The sequence below is a fragment of the Pogona vitticeps genome, chromosome 2 (assembly GCF_051106095.1).
Source record: "Pogona vitticeps strain Pit_001003342236 chromosome 2, PviZW2.1, whole genome shotgun sequence".
Taxonomy (NCBI): domain Eukaryota; kingdom Metazoa; phylum Chordata; class Lepidosauria; order Squamata; family Agamidae; genus Pogona; species Pogona vitticeps.
The window spans coordinates 189,755,371-189,771,728 of NC_135784.1; the positions used below are offsets into that span (position 1 = coordinate 189,755,371).

The 16,358-nt window shown below is 41.6% G+C and overlaps 1 protein-coding gene across 1 annotated transcript; it reads right to left on the reverse strand.

Annotated features, from left to right (window-relative positions):
• Positions 1-9,241: 9,241 nt before the first annotated feature.
• On the reverse strand, positions 9,242-12,905 carry LOC110076950 (cystatin-B). The gene is made up of 3 exons (XM_020789553.3): positions 12,491-12,905; positions 11,205-11,306; positions 9,242-9,444 (listed from the first exon to the last, which is right to left on the reverse strand). The coding sequence occupies exons 1-3, from the start codon at positions 12,551-12,553 to the stop codon at positions 9,316-9,318; spliced, it is 294 nt and encodes a 97-aa protein (XP_020645212.2). The 5' UTR covers positions 12,554-12,905; the 3' UTR covers positions 9,242-9,315.
• Positions 12,906-16,358: the final 3,453 nt, after the last annotated feature.

The following is a 16,358-nucleotide window of genomic DNA, read 5'->3' on the forward strand; positions in this document are numbered from 1 at the left end:
TTCTCCATGTGGGTGTGCACATGCAAGAGCCAGTTGGAATCAACTTCCTGAAAGGCCACCCAGAAGCATAAAGGTAAAGGTTCCCCTTGACAATTTTTGTCCAGTCGTGTTCGACTCTAGGGGGAGGTGCTCATCCCCGTTTCCAAGCCATAGAGCCAGCGTTGTGTCTGAAGACAATCTTCCATGGTCACATGGCCAGTGCGACTTAGACACAGAACACTGTTACCTTCCCACCGAGGTGGTCCCTATTGATCTACTTGCATTTGCATGCTTTCGAGCCGCTAGGTTGGCGGGAGCTGGGACAAGTGACGGGCGCTCACTCCGTCATGTGCATTCGATCTTACGACTGCTTGGTCTTCTGACCCTGCAGCACAGGCTTCTGTGGTTTAGCTCACAGCACCACCACATCCCCAGAAGCACATGGAGATGCAAAAGGGGATTTAGGACAGACTGGGACAGTCTTGAGGAAGGAGTGCTGAGTCTGCCATACTTTTGTGAAACACAATTGAGCAAGAGGGAGGTAATAGTCACACACACACTCTGAGTGGGCAGGTCTGTTTCAGGTTTCTTGAGGACAATGTACTGACCCAAGGGACCTTCTCTGTTTTACCTGGAGTGGTGGGAAGCAGTGTGTGATTGCAGGCAGGCAGTGGAGCCACTCCATCTTCCATAGCTAAGACCAGTCTACAAATTCATCAGGATGAGAGGGCAGAAATCAGAAGCTGACTGAACAACTGCACAGTTTAAAATGAAATTTTGAATGAGAGTCTTGTAATTCAGCCTTGTTTTTAAGCAGTCAATAACTTTCAGATCAGATAAACCTGATGCCATATCCTCCCTAAGAGTCCTACAGATTTTTATAGTGAAACAGTCAGAAGCCTCTTCCTCATTATTTAAAAAAAGGATTAATTCTAGAATGGAAGTAAACAATGGCTGCCAATCCTTTCAATATTCATCCTCATATCAAGGAATACGTCTTTTCATTGTTGCAACAATTCCAGCCAACATCAGGCAGTCTAATTCTACAAGCTTTATCTGCCTACATGTTCCATATGCACAAAATATTTCAGAATTGTTGTAAAATACAAAATCTTATAGCAAAATAAAAAAAATACTGTATAGACATCTGTTTAAATAGAAATCAATCCAAAATACAGGAGCATAAAAAGTACAATAAAAAACCAAAATAACATGTTACATTCTAAAAATACAAGCGCTTATAGCCTTTAACAAGACACGTTTAAAAATCTAAGAATGCATCTCTCAAATATCAAAGTTGTTAAAAGTAAAAATATATTAAAGAAAATGATTTTCTTAGCCCTTATGCATATTATTAGACGGATGAAAAATAATAAATGTTCTAAGTGCTCACCCAGCCATTTGCCAGTTAAAATCTGTGGAGGAAAATCAATTTCTTTTGCATCTTTTCTCTGCACTGTTTCTTTTTCTTTTCCCCTCCCAGCTCTGGAGTTTGGCTTGGCTCTGCTACATTATATCAATGTAGTAGGTATTTGGTGCATGGTGTAACATGGAACAATGTTGTTCTGAATGTTGCATTCATGTGTGTGTGTTGTGACCTGTCTCCCCATAATCATAACTGTTACCAATTGTTTTCCCTCTCATCAGTCTGTAAACAATCTTCCTGCAGTCTTTGTAACTCCAGATAATCTATAACCTGAAATCTGGCAGGCTGCCACTATTTTTCTTTTGATTAACGTTTTTTGCAGAAGCTGTACAAACAATCCTCTACTTCCAAAGATTTGAAAACCTAGACTCCTAGAAACTCTGAGGACTGCATTACAAAGATATTGGAACTACAAAAAGTACAAATGATCAGATATACACAAATCATCACTATATTTACAAGTCATAATCATCACTATATTTACAAGTCATAATCAAGACATAATTCAGCTGCCAGGAAAGTTTATGATTCAGTGACCTTGCTCAGCTGACTAATTGTTTTACAAAAAAAAAAAACCACCCAAAAACTATAGTAAACAATTTCCAAGCTGTGCTACTGAATGTACTTCTACTTTCAGGGCAACTTTTTCAGAACCACTTAATTATTTTAAAACTTTATATATACAATGTGGCAGCACCAACAAAGTTTTGCCAATGGGGATAGATAGATAGATAGATAGATAGATAGATAGATAGATAGATAGATAGATAGATAGATAGATAGATAGATAGATAGATAGATAGATAGATAGATAGATAGATAGACCATTGACAACAAGATGTTATATGCAGGCAAAACTTGGTTATGTGCTGCCACCTTGTTTCAGACTTACTACAACTAGTAAGTGAGTGACCTCTAAAAAGTCCTACCATTAGCAGTCCTACTTGGCTCTTGCAAACCCAAGACCATGGCTTCCTTTATTGAGTCAACTCATCTCTTGCTTGGTGTTCCCAGGAATATTGTCTTTTCTGGCAAATCTTGTCTTCTCATGATGAGCCCAAAATACAACAGCCTCAGTTTAGTCATTTTTACATCAGTGTCTTAATTGTCAACATTAAAGTTATATAATTCGTCTCTAGACATTATTGTCTTCTTAATATTCAGTTGCAGTCTTGCTTTTTCACTTCCTTCTTTCAACTTGATCAAGAGTCATTTCATGTCATGGCTGCTTTCTATCAGTAATATAGTGTCACCTGCATATCTTAATGTTTCTTCTACAATTTTTCACTCTTCTATCTGAACCTGATCCAGCTTTCTGTATAGTATTTATTTATTTATTTATTTATTTATTTATTTATTTATTTATTTATTTATTTATTTATTTATTTATATCCCGCCTATCTGGTCGGTTAAGACCACTCTAGGTGGCTAACAGCATAAAATAATACAATAAGTATATATAAAAGCAGTTTTTACATAATAAAAGAAATTTCAACAAGATGGGAGCAAACAATGGGGGAGGGAGAAAAGAGGGGCATCAGGAAAACTGCATACAGTTTGATTAAATGGGGAAATAAAATACATCCTTGTCTGACTCCTTTGCCAATTGGAAATGATGTTATTTCTTTCTACTCTCTTTTTACTGTAGCTTCTGGTTCATAGTGCACGTTACACATCAGGACAATAACATGTTGTGTCACTCATTTTTTAAAAGCAACTCATCATAGCTTTTAATGATTCACACAAAGGCCTTGCAGTGATTTGTAAGGCACAGATTGGCTTTCTTCTGAAATTCTTTGTCTTATGCCTGTAGCAGACTTATATTTGCAGTGTGTTCTCTCGTACCTCAGTCTTTTCAGAATCGAGTTTGGACATTTCTTGCTCCATATATGGTAAAATTTGGTCCAAAACTTTAAACATCACTTTGCTTGTATGAGAAATTAATGCAATGGTCCTGTAGCTACTGACTCCTTGGCATCTCCTTTCTTGAAGACTGACATTTATATTCAGCATTTTCAATCTGTGGACCATTGTTTTGTTTCCATATTTGTTGGCATATTCTTGTTAAGATCTTAACAGACTGAGTAGCTTGAAACAGTATCCCATCTACTCTTTCCAAGTGCTGTCAGAACAGCTTTCATATTGCTTTTCTAAAATCACAGGTTCATCATCACAGATTTCTTCTTCACAGAAAACTGTCTCTTCTGTACAGTATAAGTATTTCCAATATTGTTTCCATCTTCTTATTTTGATTGGTTAGGTATTACAACATATTTTAGGTTTAAATTTTCCTTTGATTCCTTGGATTTTATGGAAGAGTTGATTTTCCTTTTGTTGTTGCCCTTTTGTTTGCACTGATTATTGTAATAGTTCTATTTATCTTTATGTAATAGCCACTGAAAAACTGCATTTAGGATTCTCACCTTATTTCTGTCATCTTTTACTTTTGCTTCTTCTATGTCTCTTATAATGTTAAATTTCATCTGTCATCTGTCTAGGCTTTTCGTTTCTTTTGACTAGAGGAATTTATCTTGCATTCTTCTCTGATGGTACGGATTCAGTGGACATGCTCTTAGTATGCTAAGCAACAGGATTTTTGCCACTTTTTAGTTCTACTTTGTTTCCTACTTTTGCATTCTAATTACCTGCGGTTATCAACATCCAGTTTTGGTGTGTGCTCATCAAACATAGCAATTTGCATAAAACTTGACTTCTTTTTTTTTTTTGTCTTCAGCATTTGTATATGGGGCATAGACTTGACTTATAATTATATTTATAGGTTTTCCAAGTCTAATATTATTTGATCAGACTTTATGTTATATCTCCTAACTGACTGTATTACATCTTGCTGGTACCATTACTTCTGATTTTGCCATTCCAGACTAAAATAATTTGCAGTCGTCTGACTGAAAATGACCTATTGTTGCCCACTTTAGTTCACTCACTTACTACAATGCTTAAATTTTCAATTTCTTGCTTTATGATTTCAACTTTAATGTGATTTCTCATGTTCCATGTTCTATATGTGCTGTAAAGCATTGGGCTTAGCATTTGCTTCTGCATACTAGACTCCCCCCCCCCTTTAATCTAGTTGCTCCTTGCCCTTTGTTCTTATCTAGTAGCTCATTGAGTACTTTGCAACCCGGGAGTCTCATCTTCCAGCACTATGTTTTCTTTCATCATAGAGGTTTTGAGGTATAAAAGATTCAGAAGTGGTCTACCATTGCCTTCTTCTGCACAATATTGACAGGAATTTTAGCTTGAACTTCATTGTTCCCATCACAGTTAGAGCTATCAATTCTCTTTTTTCTGATGCAATCTTCAATCCCTGGAGAAGGTGGATGCTTCTTAGTCTAGTCTCCCACCTTTGACTATTCTGTCTTGGGTAACCCTGCTAGGTTCATAATGGAGCCTAACCTTTTGATGGGACTACTCTGATACACTCAGACACACACACCCCAGCCACGTTAAGGTGTGCATCCAAGAGGAATCAGACAAACAAAAGATGCAGTGTACCCATGGTTTCCTCACCTGGGAAAGCTGGCCAAATGGCCTGGGCCTGGGCTGTGTTAGAATTGGAGGTTGGAGCGTACCAGTTATGATATCTGACTGCAGGACGGCCTGCACAACCACCCAATTTTCACAGCATGAGGCAAAAGAGGAAGCCTTAACTGCCTCCTTGCACAATAAATATGTTGGGGACGGGAGCTACAGTGGGGTCTTGACTTAAGAACGGCTTGAGTTAAGAACATTTTGACTTAAGAACCACTCTCATAGGAAAATATTGACTTGACTTACATACTTAGATTTGAGTTACGAACTGAAAAAAAAAACACATGGGAGGCAGGGAAAGTGCAAAATTTGAACTTTCAGTTAACTGTTGGCCAGTGAAAAGGGTGCCTGTCTGCTTCCTCACTCCTCCCAGCATTTAGAGAGTGGATTGGGAGACAGTCTTCAGACTGCTTGGTACTGGACTGCCTGGACTGTATTTTCCCTGCCTTCCCTGAACCTTTCTTGACCTAAGAAAAAAAAGAAACAAAATATCCCCCTCTAGTGGTCGAAGGCAGAAAAGCAGCTTCCCATTAGTTTCTATGGACGGAAAAGAGCAGATACGGATCAAATGGTTCTCAATGCATTCCTATGGGAAATGCAGATTTGACCTGAGAACTTTTTGACTTGAGAACAGCCTTCCAATACGGATTAAGGTCTCAAGTCAAGACCCCACTGTACTGTGAATTTAGTGGCTTGTGGAGTCAGAAGGGGTGGCGACCACATCTGCCTAATACTTTGCACTTTGACTCCATTGGCCCAGGGGACCACTTGATTCAGCTCTGCCACTGCCTCCACCACCACTCCAGCTCACCCTTTTATCTTCCTCAGCTACTTTATGCGAGCTGTTTCTTTCCTTTCTGTCCGGTTCTATATAAGCAGCCTTTAAATGGAGTGCCATAGCCGGCCCGCTTTCCTTTGCCCCAAAGCAAGGCACGGATCGGTTGTCCCACCAGCAGAAACTGTTCTGCGTCTCATCAAATGGTTAGCTGCCCAATAATTCTCAACGTGAAAGTGTTTTTGAGGGCAGGGCACGTGTAGACTTGCTCAGCTTTAGCATACAAAGCGGCTGTTCACAAAAATAGGAAAGAAAAGTACTTTTTGTGTTATACATCCTCCTGGCTGTCAAAAGCTAACAAGACTGTAGATCCAAGTGTTAAAATGTCCCCCGTGCAGGGCTTGCTCAAAGTATCGTGTACTGTACTTTGAGTTTGGCATCCTCTTCGATTGTATCTCTGCCCTGTAGCAATACCACTTGCTATGGCCTCATACTGGCAACCTCCCCAGCCCCCTTCTTGTAAGAAGAGTGTAAGCAGGATCACTCCCTGCTTTGAGGGATCGTGGGAATAGCCCCCCTTACAATCCGTAAGGACGAACCTCTGAGGAATTGAGAGATACAAGTCTGATGTGTTGCTCCTAGCTATTCCTCAGGGTGAGAGCTGAGCCCTTCTTCCCCACCATTACCGCTACCATCCAGTGTCAGCACAGGAAAAGGTGATAAGCAGACAAGCAAGGAAGAGCAGGCACTGAGGAGATGAAGAACAGCTGTTGTCTGCTGGCTCTTCGTTTACCCAACCTTTGCCCCTGGGAGTTAATTTGGGTGAGGAGACGGAGGTGGCATTCAGGAACATTCAGAACAGAGGTGGCGAGGCAGGGAAATAGGCTGTGTCACCCCTGCTCTGGAAGGCCTGATCCTGAGGCACAGTGGAACAGAGACTGGCTGCTCCAGTGTGCCATTGCTCTGCAGTGCCTGCCGCTGGGCAGCGAGCCCCAAACTGGGTCAATCACTGACAGAAGGCTCACACACATTCCAATCTAACTCCATTCTGACCAATCTGAATGGAAAAGCAACATTATTTCGTTAGTGAAGATGACTAACTTCTCCCCAGTCATGGGACTTCTTAGTTAATGACTTACTCTGGCTGACTTAGTGCCAGAGTGACACAGAAAGGAATGGGTCTACACACAGCCTGTGAATATGGAAGTCACCGGCGACGGCAGCTCCCCAGGGCGTATCCGCTACACAGACCGAAGTGATTCGAAACTTTTAGCTTTCTTCTGATGGTCTTAAAGGACGGCTGTCACTAGGCAAGCTGTATGAAATAACATAAACCAAATACAGTACAAGCTCTTTCTCAAGGGACCTTTCAGTATAAATGTGAATGAAGGCAAAAAGAAGGGAGAACACGTCGTAGGTGACTAGAGAGGGATGCCAGTAAGTGCTGTTCCAAAGGCTGGGCCAGCCATCCCATTTTGTGGTACTGAGGCAAGTACCTTACAGTGGGAGAGTACTGGAAGGGGTATGTAGTAAGGGTGCAGCTCTGTTTTCCTGAGAATACCAAGGTCCCAGGCACTCTGGTTGAAATAGCTGCCTCATGGCATCATCCACCTCCAGAGATTAAAGTGCCCAACCTCCCTCGCCATGGGAAGTGGCAGGGCCTCTTATGTGTTTCCTTGCACAAAGTTTGCCAGAGAAAAGATAGGCAGACAGCAGCTCGCTGTGGGGTTTTGTGGTTCTGTTTTTGCCTTGCTCCTAGGAGTTGTCTTGGAGTCAAAGTAGATTGGGGTGGGTGAGGTGGGGATGTCCAGGGATGCCATTTGCGCTGTGTGGACACTGTCCACCCCTAAACCCCCACCCCAACCCCATGTAGGCTTCAAAAGGATTAGGGGCTGGGCGAAACAAGCAGAGTCACAAAGATAGCTCTAATGAGAACTGTCGGGCACACCAGTACTTGGCTCTTCCTTCTCCAGAAGTGTGTATCAGAAAAGCATGTGGAGGTCCTATTGTCTGGGCAAGCAAAATGGCAACCAGGGAGGAAGGCCCCCTGAAATGGTGGGGAATGCTTTGACAGCCCCGTTCTTTGGCTTCCTTTCAGGGAGGAATGAAGACTAAGGAGCTGGACTCAAGGCTTCGCACTTCCACATTTCATGTCAGACTGGGCCATTGACCCTCCAGATTTTTTTGAGGTGCAGCTCCCATAACCCCTCACTACTGGCTAGGCAGGCTAAGATTGATAGAAGTTGTAGGCTTAAAACATCTGGAGGTATCCAGTGGCCCATATGCTGTCTGCATATGCTGTTCACCACTGGCGTATATGTGGTTAAGATGTGGTGTGTTAAGCGTGAGACGGCTGAACTACCATGTAGAGTCTCTTTCTGTGTTGAAGTAGAATGTTAGGCCCCATAATAGACATTCACACAATCCCGTTATTATAGAGACTGACAGATATGGGACCCCAATTTGGACTTCTGTCACTGTAGTGACAGAATCCCACGTCAGCTCCCTCACTAATGCGCCTGCTATTCGAAAAGAAATAAACACCCCTTTCCCACACAGAGATAAGACATGTGGGGAGGTCTTTCCCAATTTGGATCAGAACCACTAGGAGGTGTGTGTGTGTGTGTGTGTGTGTGTGTGTGTGTGTGTGTGTGTGTGTGTGCGCGCGCGTGTGTGTGTGTGTGTGCGCGTGTGTGCGTGTGTTATATTAACCATGAACAAACCAGTTAGTGCTACCATGTAAGAATCTCTCCCCTTGCTCACAAAGACTTTTAATTTTTCTATGGTGTTTATAGCCATCTAGCAGTAGGAAACCAAGGCAACACTAAGAAACTGAAAGGCCCAGTAAATATCACCCTAAAGAAGGTGGTAGCATTGCAGGGGGGTTTTCTGCTGTAGCATTGTTACCTCCTCAACAGTCTCCTCTGTCAGTAGGTGATTTTTGCCTTACCTTTGTGTTGTATCTAAAGAGCTATGTTGGCAAATGGAAGTTTCTACTCCATACTCTGTTGGCTGCTTCAAAAACTAAGGGTGTAAGAGTGGAAGGCCCCCTCCAGTTTTCAGTGCAGAAGACAGTACCTGCTCTTAATAATCACAGAGGAGAATGTGTGTGATGGCCAGGGAGAAAGAGAGAGGACAGAAGCATCATTTTAGGTCTTCCTCTCAAAACAAAAATGTGATGCTATCAGGCTAAAATTTGATGAAGCACACGGTGAAATATTGTGGGTTAGAACAGGCAGTGAAATGAAGTTCTATACATTTTTTCCTCAACTAGAACGGTGATAGGACTTCTGTGACTCCACAGAAAATAACTGGAGAGGCCGTTCAGGGAACAAGTGAATAAAATTCCCCGGGTTGGAGAAGAAAGTAGGATGGATGTTCCTATTAGGCCAGGCTGGATGTTAAAATGAGAGTCTTAAAGATCAAGCATTATATTTAGGATCATTTCACATTTTCTGAAGCAAGAGCTGCTGTTCTACTGAATGCAACACAGAACCACAATCTAGAACTTCCCAGTATCAATATATTTTATTTGTGGCCATATTCTGATGTTCCCATGTCAACCTGCAGTTGCAGAAGAATCTTAGAAATAATTCAGTGGATCATTTGCTGTCTTTCCAGTCTGGTAACTGATCAGAGAGGGTCTTCTGTTCTCTTGAGGAAGAGGAACAAATACACGGAGGTGCAGGAATTCATCTTGGTCTCCCTGAACCTATATGAAAGAAAGCATAAGTGGGCATCATAAAAATGTTTATTCTCTTGTGTCATCTGATAGGGTTGCGAAATGACCTTATCATTTAAAGTCAAGAGAGAATTAGACCTTGAGGTGAAAGGAGCTTGCAATAAGCAATTTGATGCAAGAGGAAAGTAAATGGGAGACTTATTTAGACCTCCTGTTTACCAGATTGACAAAAGTTGGGTTGTCATTGCACAGTGGAGACCATATTTAGAGTTTTGCTGAGGTAACCAAGTACTGTAAATAAATAGAAAGAGCTCCCCTCAGCATCTCCAGACTGTACCGTGTTCCCCATGCCCCCTGTCACCATGTTAAGGAACCAATAAAACCCAAATGATTGTCTCTGGAGATAAAGCCAACACCTTCTAAAAGGGATGTGAGACCTTCCGATTTGATCTAGTTTCCAGTGGCCAAGGCATCCGGTAATTAGCAACACTTGAAAACAAACTTCTGAAAAAGATAAAATTTGGTTTGGCTAAACAGTTTTAAAGAGTTTATTTTCATCTATGGCCAGCCTGATTTAGTAGGAAGTCTAGGAGGCTAAGAATGTTTCTTCATTATTTATGTTACATTTCTCAGGACAATCTAAATTATATTGTTGGAAACCTTCAAAAAGTCTCTGTGTTGGCTTTGAAAAATGGAAATTTGCTCTGGCATCTGCATGTAGGAATGGAAGGATGGAAGATGCTGGGCACAAATATCATTGTATAACCCCCACATACACACTTCCTCTCCCACAGCCACACACATATGTGAACCCAACCGTAACTGCACCCATATTCTACACACACAGAGAAGGCACTCTTTGACATACATGTTACATCTACACAGGGACACACAATGCACCCAATCCAACACATTTCATCTCATGCAAATTGCACTCTGTGTATATGCTGCCATTACCAGTGAGAATGTGGGTGCCCACACTGTACACTGAACATGTATATACTTGTTGAGGTGTACAACTCAATGCAAACAAAATGCTTGCTCCATTGGATATATCCCAGCACATTCACCAGGTACATCTGCCTTGTCGCACCCCGCATGGCCTGCATCCCCACAGACCACCCCAATCCTGTAACCCATCCCCCCCTACCCTGCACAAGAAACAATCCATTTCTGACAACCAAGAGGACACCTCATACAGAGAAGACACACTCTTCCTTATTGAGTGTCTGTTAGGGAGAGACGTCATAGTCAGTGTAATCATTTTAATATACACAGATGTATTATTACGTTACAGTGGGATGCAAAGTGTTCACAAATCAGCTTCATGTGCCACACTGTGCAGCTTTTTTGCCTCTTCAGAAAAAGATTCTATGGACACACTGTCTCTCTTCCATTGGAACATGCATAGACACCCTCGTGCATATCCACTCCCACACTCTCTCACACACACCACTCCGATTACATACCCATATTCACACATGTGCAGAGATGTTTGCCCACATCCACACGAACCCACATCAGCACAAACAACCCCTGTAAAAAAGGAGCACCTCAAAGGCACCTGAAATGGATTTACTCCTGGCAGTTTAAAGCAGTGGTCCCCAACCTTGGGCCTCCAGAATTTCTTGGACTACAGCTCCCAGAAGCCTTCGCCACCACCTCTGCTGGCCAGGATTTCTGGGAGTTGAAGTCCAAGAACATCTGGAGGTCCAAGGTTGGCAACCACTGGTTTAAAGGGTCCTCTCTCCCCTTAACATTTCTTATCATATCTCACTGGGAACCCTGACCTTGATGAACATGTTGGTTCCAGCCACGACCTGGGTCCGGTACTCTAAAGCCTTGAACATAGAGTACGTTTTGTTCTCCTTTGCTTCTATTTCAGATTTCATCTAAAATTAAAAAAACAAAAAAAACAAACGAAAAGCATTTGCCATATTTGTTGGTTTGTTTCCATTTTCCAAACTGCCTCAGGAGTGTTGCCACTTTCTGGGCAGTTCACAATATACATTAAAACCATACTTCTTGGGCAACAAAAAAACAATAATCCCAAAACACACCTCTAGGAGGCCATGGGGGAGAGTTATGATCCCCGTAATTACACAAATTAGAAATTTCATAGATCCTAAATCCAGAAGAGCATCACTGAGTTGGACAAGTGCATGGAGCACAGCGCATCAGGATGAGCCCTGCCCTGAGGCAAAGAGTGGCTTCCAAAAGGGCTTGCCCTCCACAGACAAATCACATCAGGCTTTCAAATTTGAATTATTATGAGAGTTTCTTGGAATGATTTGTCTATAACTTCAGGGTGGGAATTATAATGAGGAAGAAACACAATAAAATATTCCACAACTATGGAGGGAGACACAGGAGAAGGAGGGCAGTGGGGAAACGACAGTCTTGCTTTGCCACACTGCCACACCCCAACACAACTATGGCAATTTTTTCCTTCCCCATGTTGAGTCAGGCCCGGAAAACAAACTGGAAGCCAGTTCCATTCCGTTCCCTAGCTATCCTATTTTGTAGTTCCTGAAGTTTCTAGGTTGAAATGCCTCCTTACATACATATAATGCACTGTAATAATTCAAACGGGAATTTAACAGGGCATGGGTCACGGAAACCCACCAGCTCTATTGACATAGGGTTATATCTAGGGCACCAGTCTAGACTGCTAAAAGGCATTCTGTTTCACATTTCATTTGCGCCTCCAACATCGAAGACAGATCTACAGACACCTCTGTGCTATGAACTTGAACCTAACTCTTCTAAAATAAGTTGAGCCCTGTTCTCCTAGGCAGACGAACCCTTCACTAATAGTTCTCCCTTCTTGCGTTTCGTGATGAAATGAGTGTAGCATTTAAAATGAAACACATTTACTGATTGTTCTAAAATTTGGTTTAATATTTAAACCGTTTTATTTATTTATTTAAAATATTTCTGTGCAGTCTTTCTCCCCAAAAAGAACCCAAGGCAGCTTACATCATGAAAACAGTATTTAAAAGCTAAAACAGTAAGCATACTAATATTTTTTAAAAAAAGAATTAAATTCCGCTATTTAGCAGGGTCTTTAACTCACCTTGTCAGCCAGCTGCTGGATTTCTGGCGCAACAGGTTTAGCGTCACTTAATTCTCCAGGCATCACTGTGAAAAAGTCAATTCCAAGCAGTTCAGCAAGTCTCTGCAGGGAAGTCAACAAGAAACAGTGATACCGGAGAGTCCTCTGGCATGAGATATACTCTTGAGAGAGTCATGTGATATCTATGTAGATTAGTTTCACTGCCCTGGTCAAAGCAGAACAAAAAAGAAGGGAAACTACATGGGTAGAATTCCCTTTCTCATACCAATTGACCAGTATGAGAAGCACCATTTATGAACTATGGAAGATAACCTGCCTGATAGAACCAAACTCGTATTTTGTGCCTATTGTCTCAAGAAAGGGCATCAAATTCTGATTTGCCACCACTAACTAGGACTTCATGCTGAGTTATGAGACATAACGAACTTTTGCTCTTTGGTAAAGACGAGACAGCATTGTGTCCCCATGTTGCCCAACACACTACGTTGCAACACTCATTTCAGCAGTTTTAACACCTAACAAGATGTGAGGCTGAATTGCAGTTTCGGAAGTTAGTTCATTGAGTTCAACAGTGCATAAATAGGAGCCATGGGGCTGTCTGGGTCAGAACCTTTGGTGCAGAGGCAGGGTGTCCAACCTGCTCAAGCAGTGCTGTTTTCACCTGTGAGCATTCCTTCCCTCCCAGCGGTTACTTGCCTCATAGGAAAATAACCCAGGCTCACATTGACCACTTTATTGTGGCATAAGTTTCCATGGGTTACAGCCCACTTTGGATCTGCCTGTCATGTTACAGTGTTTTGCTCTCTCTTTTTGAACGTACAGTCTAAATGTAGGTTTATTAAATAATGATTATGTGCCATCAAGTCAATTCTAACTTATGTATGGCAAGAGTACCCAGAAATAGTTGACTACTGTCTTCGTCTGGGGGCACCCGGGGATTGCAAAGTTTGCCAAAGTCTGGCTCATTTCCTGGGATGCACAGTGGAGATTCAAATGCCCAACTCATGCCCAATCCACTGAGCGCTCCAGACAGCTATGTTCATAAAAACTAACAGTTCAACCGAAGTCTAGGAGCTTCAAATTTAGGAATCTGCAATCTGCATCTCTTGATTCACATGAGCACTGCAACTTTGTTCTGTCTGTGTAAACATTTACCTATGGCTCAGAAAACAGATCTTACACATTTATGACCTGTGAAACAAAGGTCACAAGACTTAGATTCTGAAGAACTGGCTTGTGTAATTTATGGTGTCCAGGAACATATGTCTTTACAGCAGTTGTTATCCTGTTGGCTGACCATTTTTGTTGTTTTTTTTTGTTGTCTCTCATATCTCAGCATCTATGTCTGACTGCGTTTGCTGTTCAACAGGAAGCTGGATTCCAGGACCACATGTGACAGTTCTGCAAGTAAATGCTTTCTCAGCACATTATGCTTGATACACATGTGACAAAACGAGCAGTAAATCACCCACTGGCCCTATTCTAGCTGGTTACCAGCCTTGGATAACCCTGGTGTTCTTGAACTGCAACTGCCAGAAGCCTTCACCACTAGCTGTGCTGGCCAGGGGTTTGGAGAGTTGCCGTCCAAGAACACCAGGGTTTCCCAAGTTTGGGAAACACTGCACTAAGGTGTAAACAGCAAGGAATTTGTTAGGAGATGAAATATAATGACTCCTCACAGGGTTGTGTCAGTTAAATTTGCGCATTTAAAGCAGGATTTGGAAATTTTATTTTATTCTTTAATGGCCCAAATTCTCTTGCTTAGCGTAGTAAGTTGCACTTTGAATTGATAGGGATCTGGTGCATGAACTAATCTGTAAGTTCCATTGATTCAGGCAGACCCACTCTAATTGTGACTTACTTTAGCATAGTAAGTTGCAGCTTGAATAGGGCTATTTGAATTAATGGAATTTAAGGAGGAGGTGACTCACTAACACCCCATTGATTCAATGGACCTCTATTTCAGTGTAGTTTCCTACACTAAGCAATAGGATTTGGGCCAATGATTAGTTTACATCAGGAGTCTTCAAACTTTTAAGTCGGAGGGCTACATCATATATGCATCACATTTTTTGAGGGCTAAAGGAAGACACATATGCTTGTACATGTCCCCACGCTCCAGGCTGGATAAAAAGGCAATGCGGGCCAGATGTGGCCTGTGGGCCATAGTTTGGAGACCCCTGGTTTACATTATAATTCCAACCAGAGCTAGGAAATGTTACTTTTTCTAGCTCAACAGTCTAGGAGAATCCAGGAATCATAGCCCAAACCTCCGAATTCTGCTTCTAACTTCCCAACTTCTTTTCATTGATGCTACAGTGACAGATTGGAAAGAGTAAACTCTTAACTTTCTTATTTCTCAGTCACTGTAGAACATCAATGCTAGAATCCATTGGATTATGGAACAAAACCAATTGAAGCAGAATAAGACAACATTAAAAATAAATATTCAAATAGGTATAGAAGAACTGTGAGAGACCGCAAGTAGTATCAGGCAAGGCCTTTAGTATCAAATGACTGACAGTGCAATCAAGGATCAGAATCAGAATTTGAAAGTGCCATTGACAGATTTGGAGTAAGATTACAAGCTGAACTTGATGAGGTTGGTGGGATGAAAGGCACATCAAAAACCAAAGTGGAAGAGTGACTATATCCACAGATAAAGGTGAAATCACAAGAGAGATAGTGAGATAAAACTTTGAAGGTTTGTCAGATATTTTATGTTTGAAATTTTTTAAAATCAACTGTCCACTTATTGGGGCAGAATGCTTAGAGACCATTTTTAGGCTTATGTAGTTTAACACCTCTATCTGATGTTGGCAGGGATGAAGTCTAAGAGCTGCCCTGCACCAGCATAGAGGCAATCTCAGTAGAAAGCACTGTGTGATCTCTGATGTGGAAGCTAGTAATCAAGGAACAGGAGCAGAAAAGTAAGGTCAATCTCACCACCCCCAGCTTTTTTTTTCAGTTCTACAGAGAGGCAGCATGGAAGGACCACTTGAGAGGAACATCAGCAGAGATCTTTATCAAAGAAAAAAATATGCTGTTTAGACTACCTAAGTTTAAAGTCCGGTTTTATGATCCTGTACAAATAGAGCAGGATTAAGAAAGATGGGCCTCTTGAAGACAACAAAGGTTTTGTGCGTCTGTGGGGACAGTTTTCCCCTCATTGGCAGTATGTTTCTTAAATATACTGTTTAAGATTCTTAAACTGGTCAAAAGCCTGCAAAAATATAAGGGGAAGACATGCACTGTAAGAAGTGGAGACAAGGCTCCCACCAAAGGCTATTCAATCCTTTAAAAATTCAGGCATGGCTCTATGCAGACATAAAACCCATTATATGTGAGCCGGAGACAACGGAGAGGAGAAAAATGGCTTCAAACAACTCATTTATCTGAGCAACTAAAACTTCAAAATCCAGAGTTGTGCACACACACAGTTAGAAGGTGGGTTTGATAAGTGTGCCTATGTGTATAGTTGCATGCACAAGCCAAGAATTGGTTAACTATATAACAAATAACACAGTAATTTCTTTGTGTTAATATTTTACATGTCATTTTATGTATGTACAGTGGGGTCTTGACTTAAGAACGGCTTGAGTTAAGAACATTTTGACTTAAGAACCACTCTCATAGGAAAATATTGACTTGACTTAGTAGATTTGAAATAAGAACTAAAAAAAACCCCACGTGGGAGGCAGGGAAAGTGCAAAATGTGGACTTTGTTAACTGTTGGCCAGTGAAAAGGGTGCCTGTCTGCTTCCTCACTCCTCCCAGTGTTTAGAGAGTGTATTGGGAGACATACGTAATGAAAACAGGTTGATTCCCCCCCCCCGAGGTCTACAGTAAGAAGCTCTGTTGACTCTTG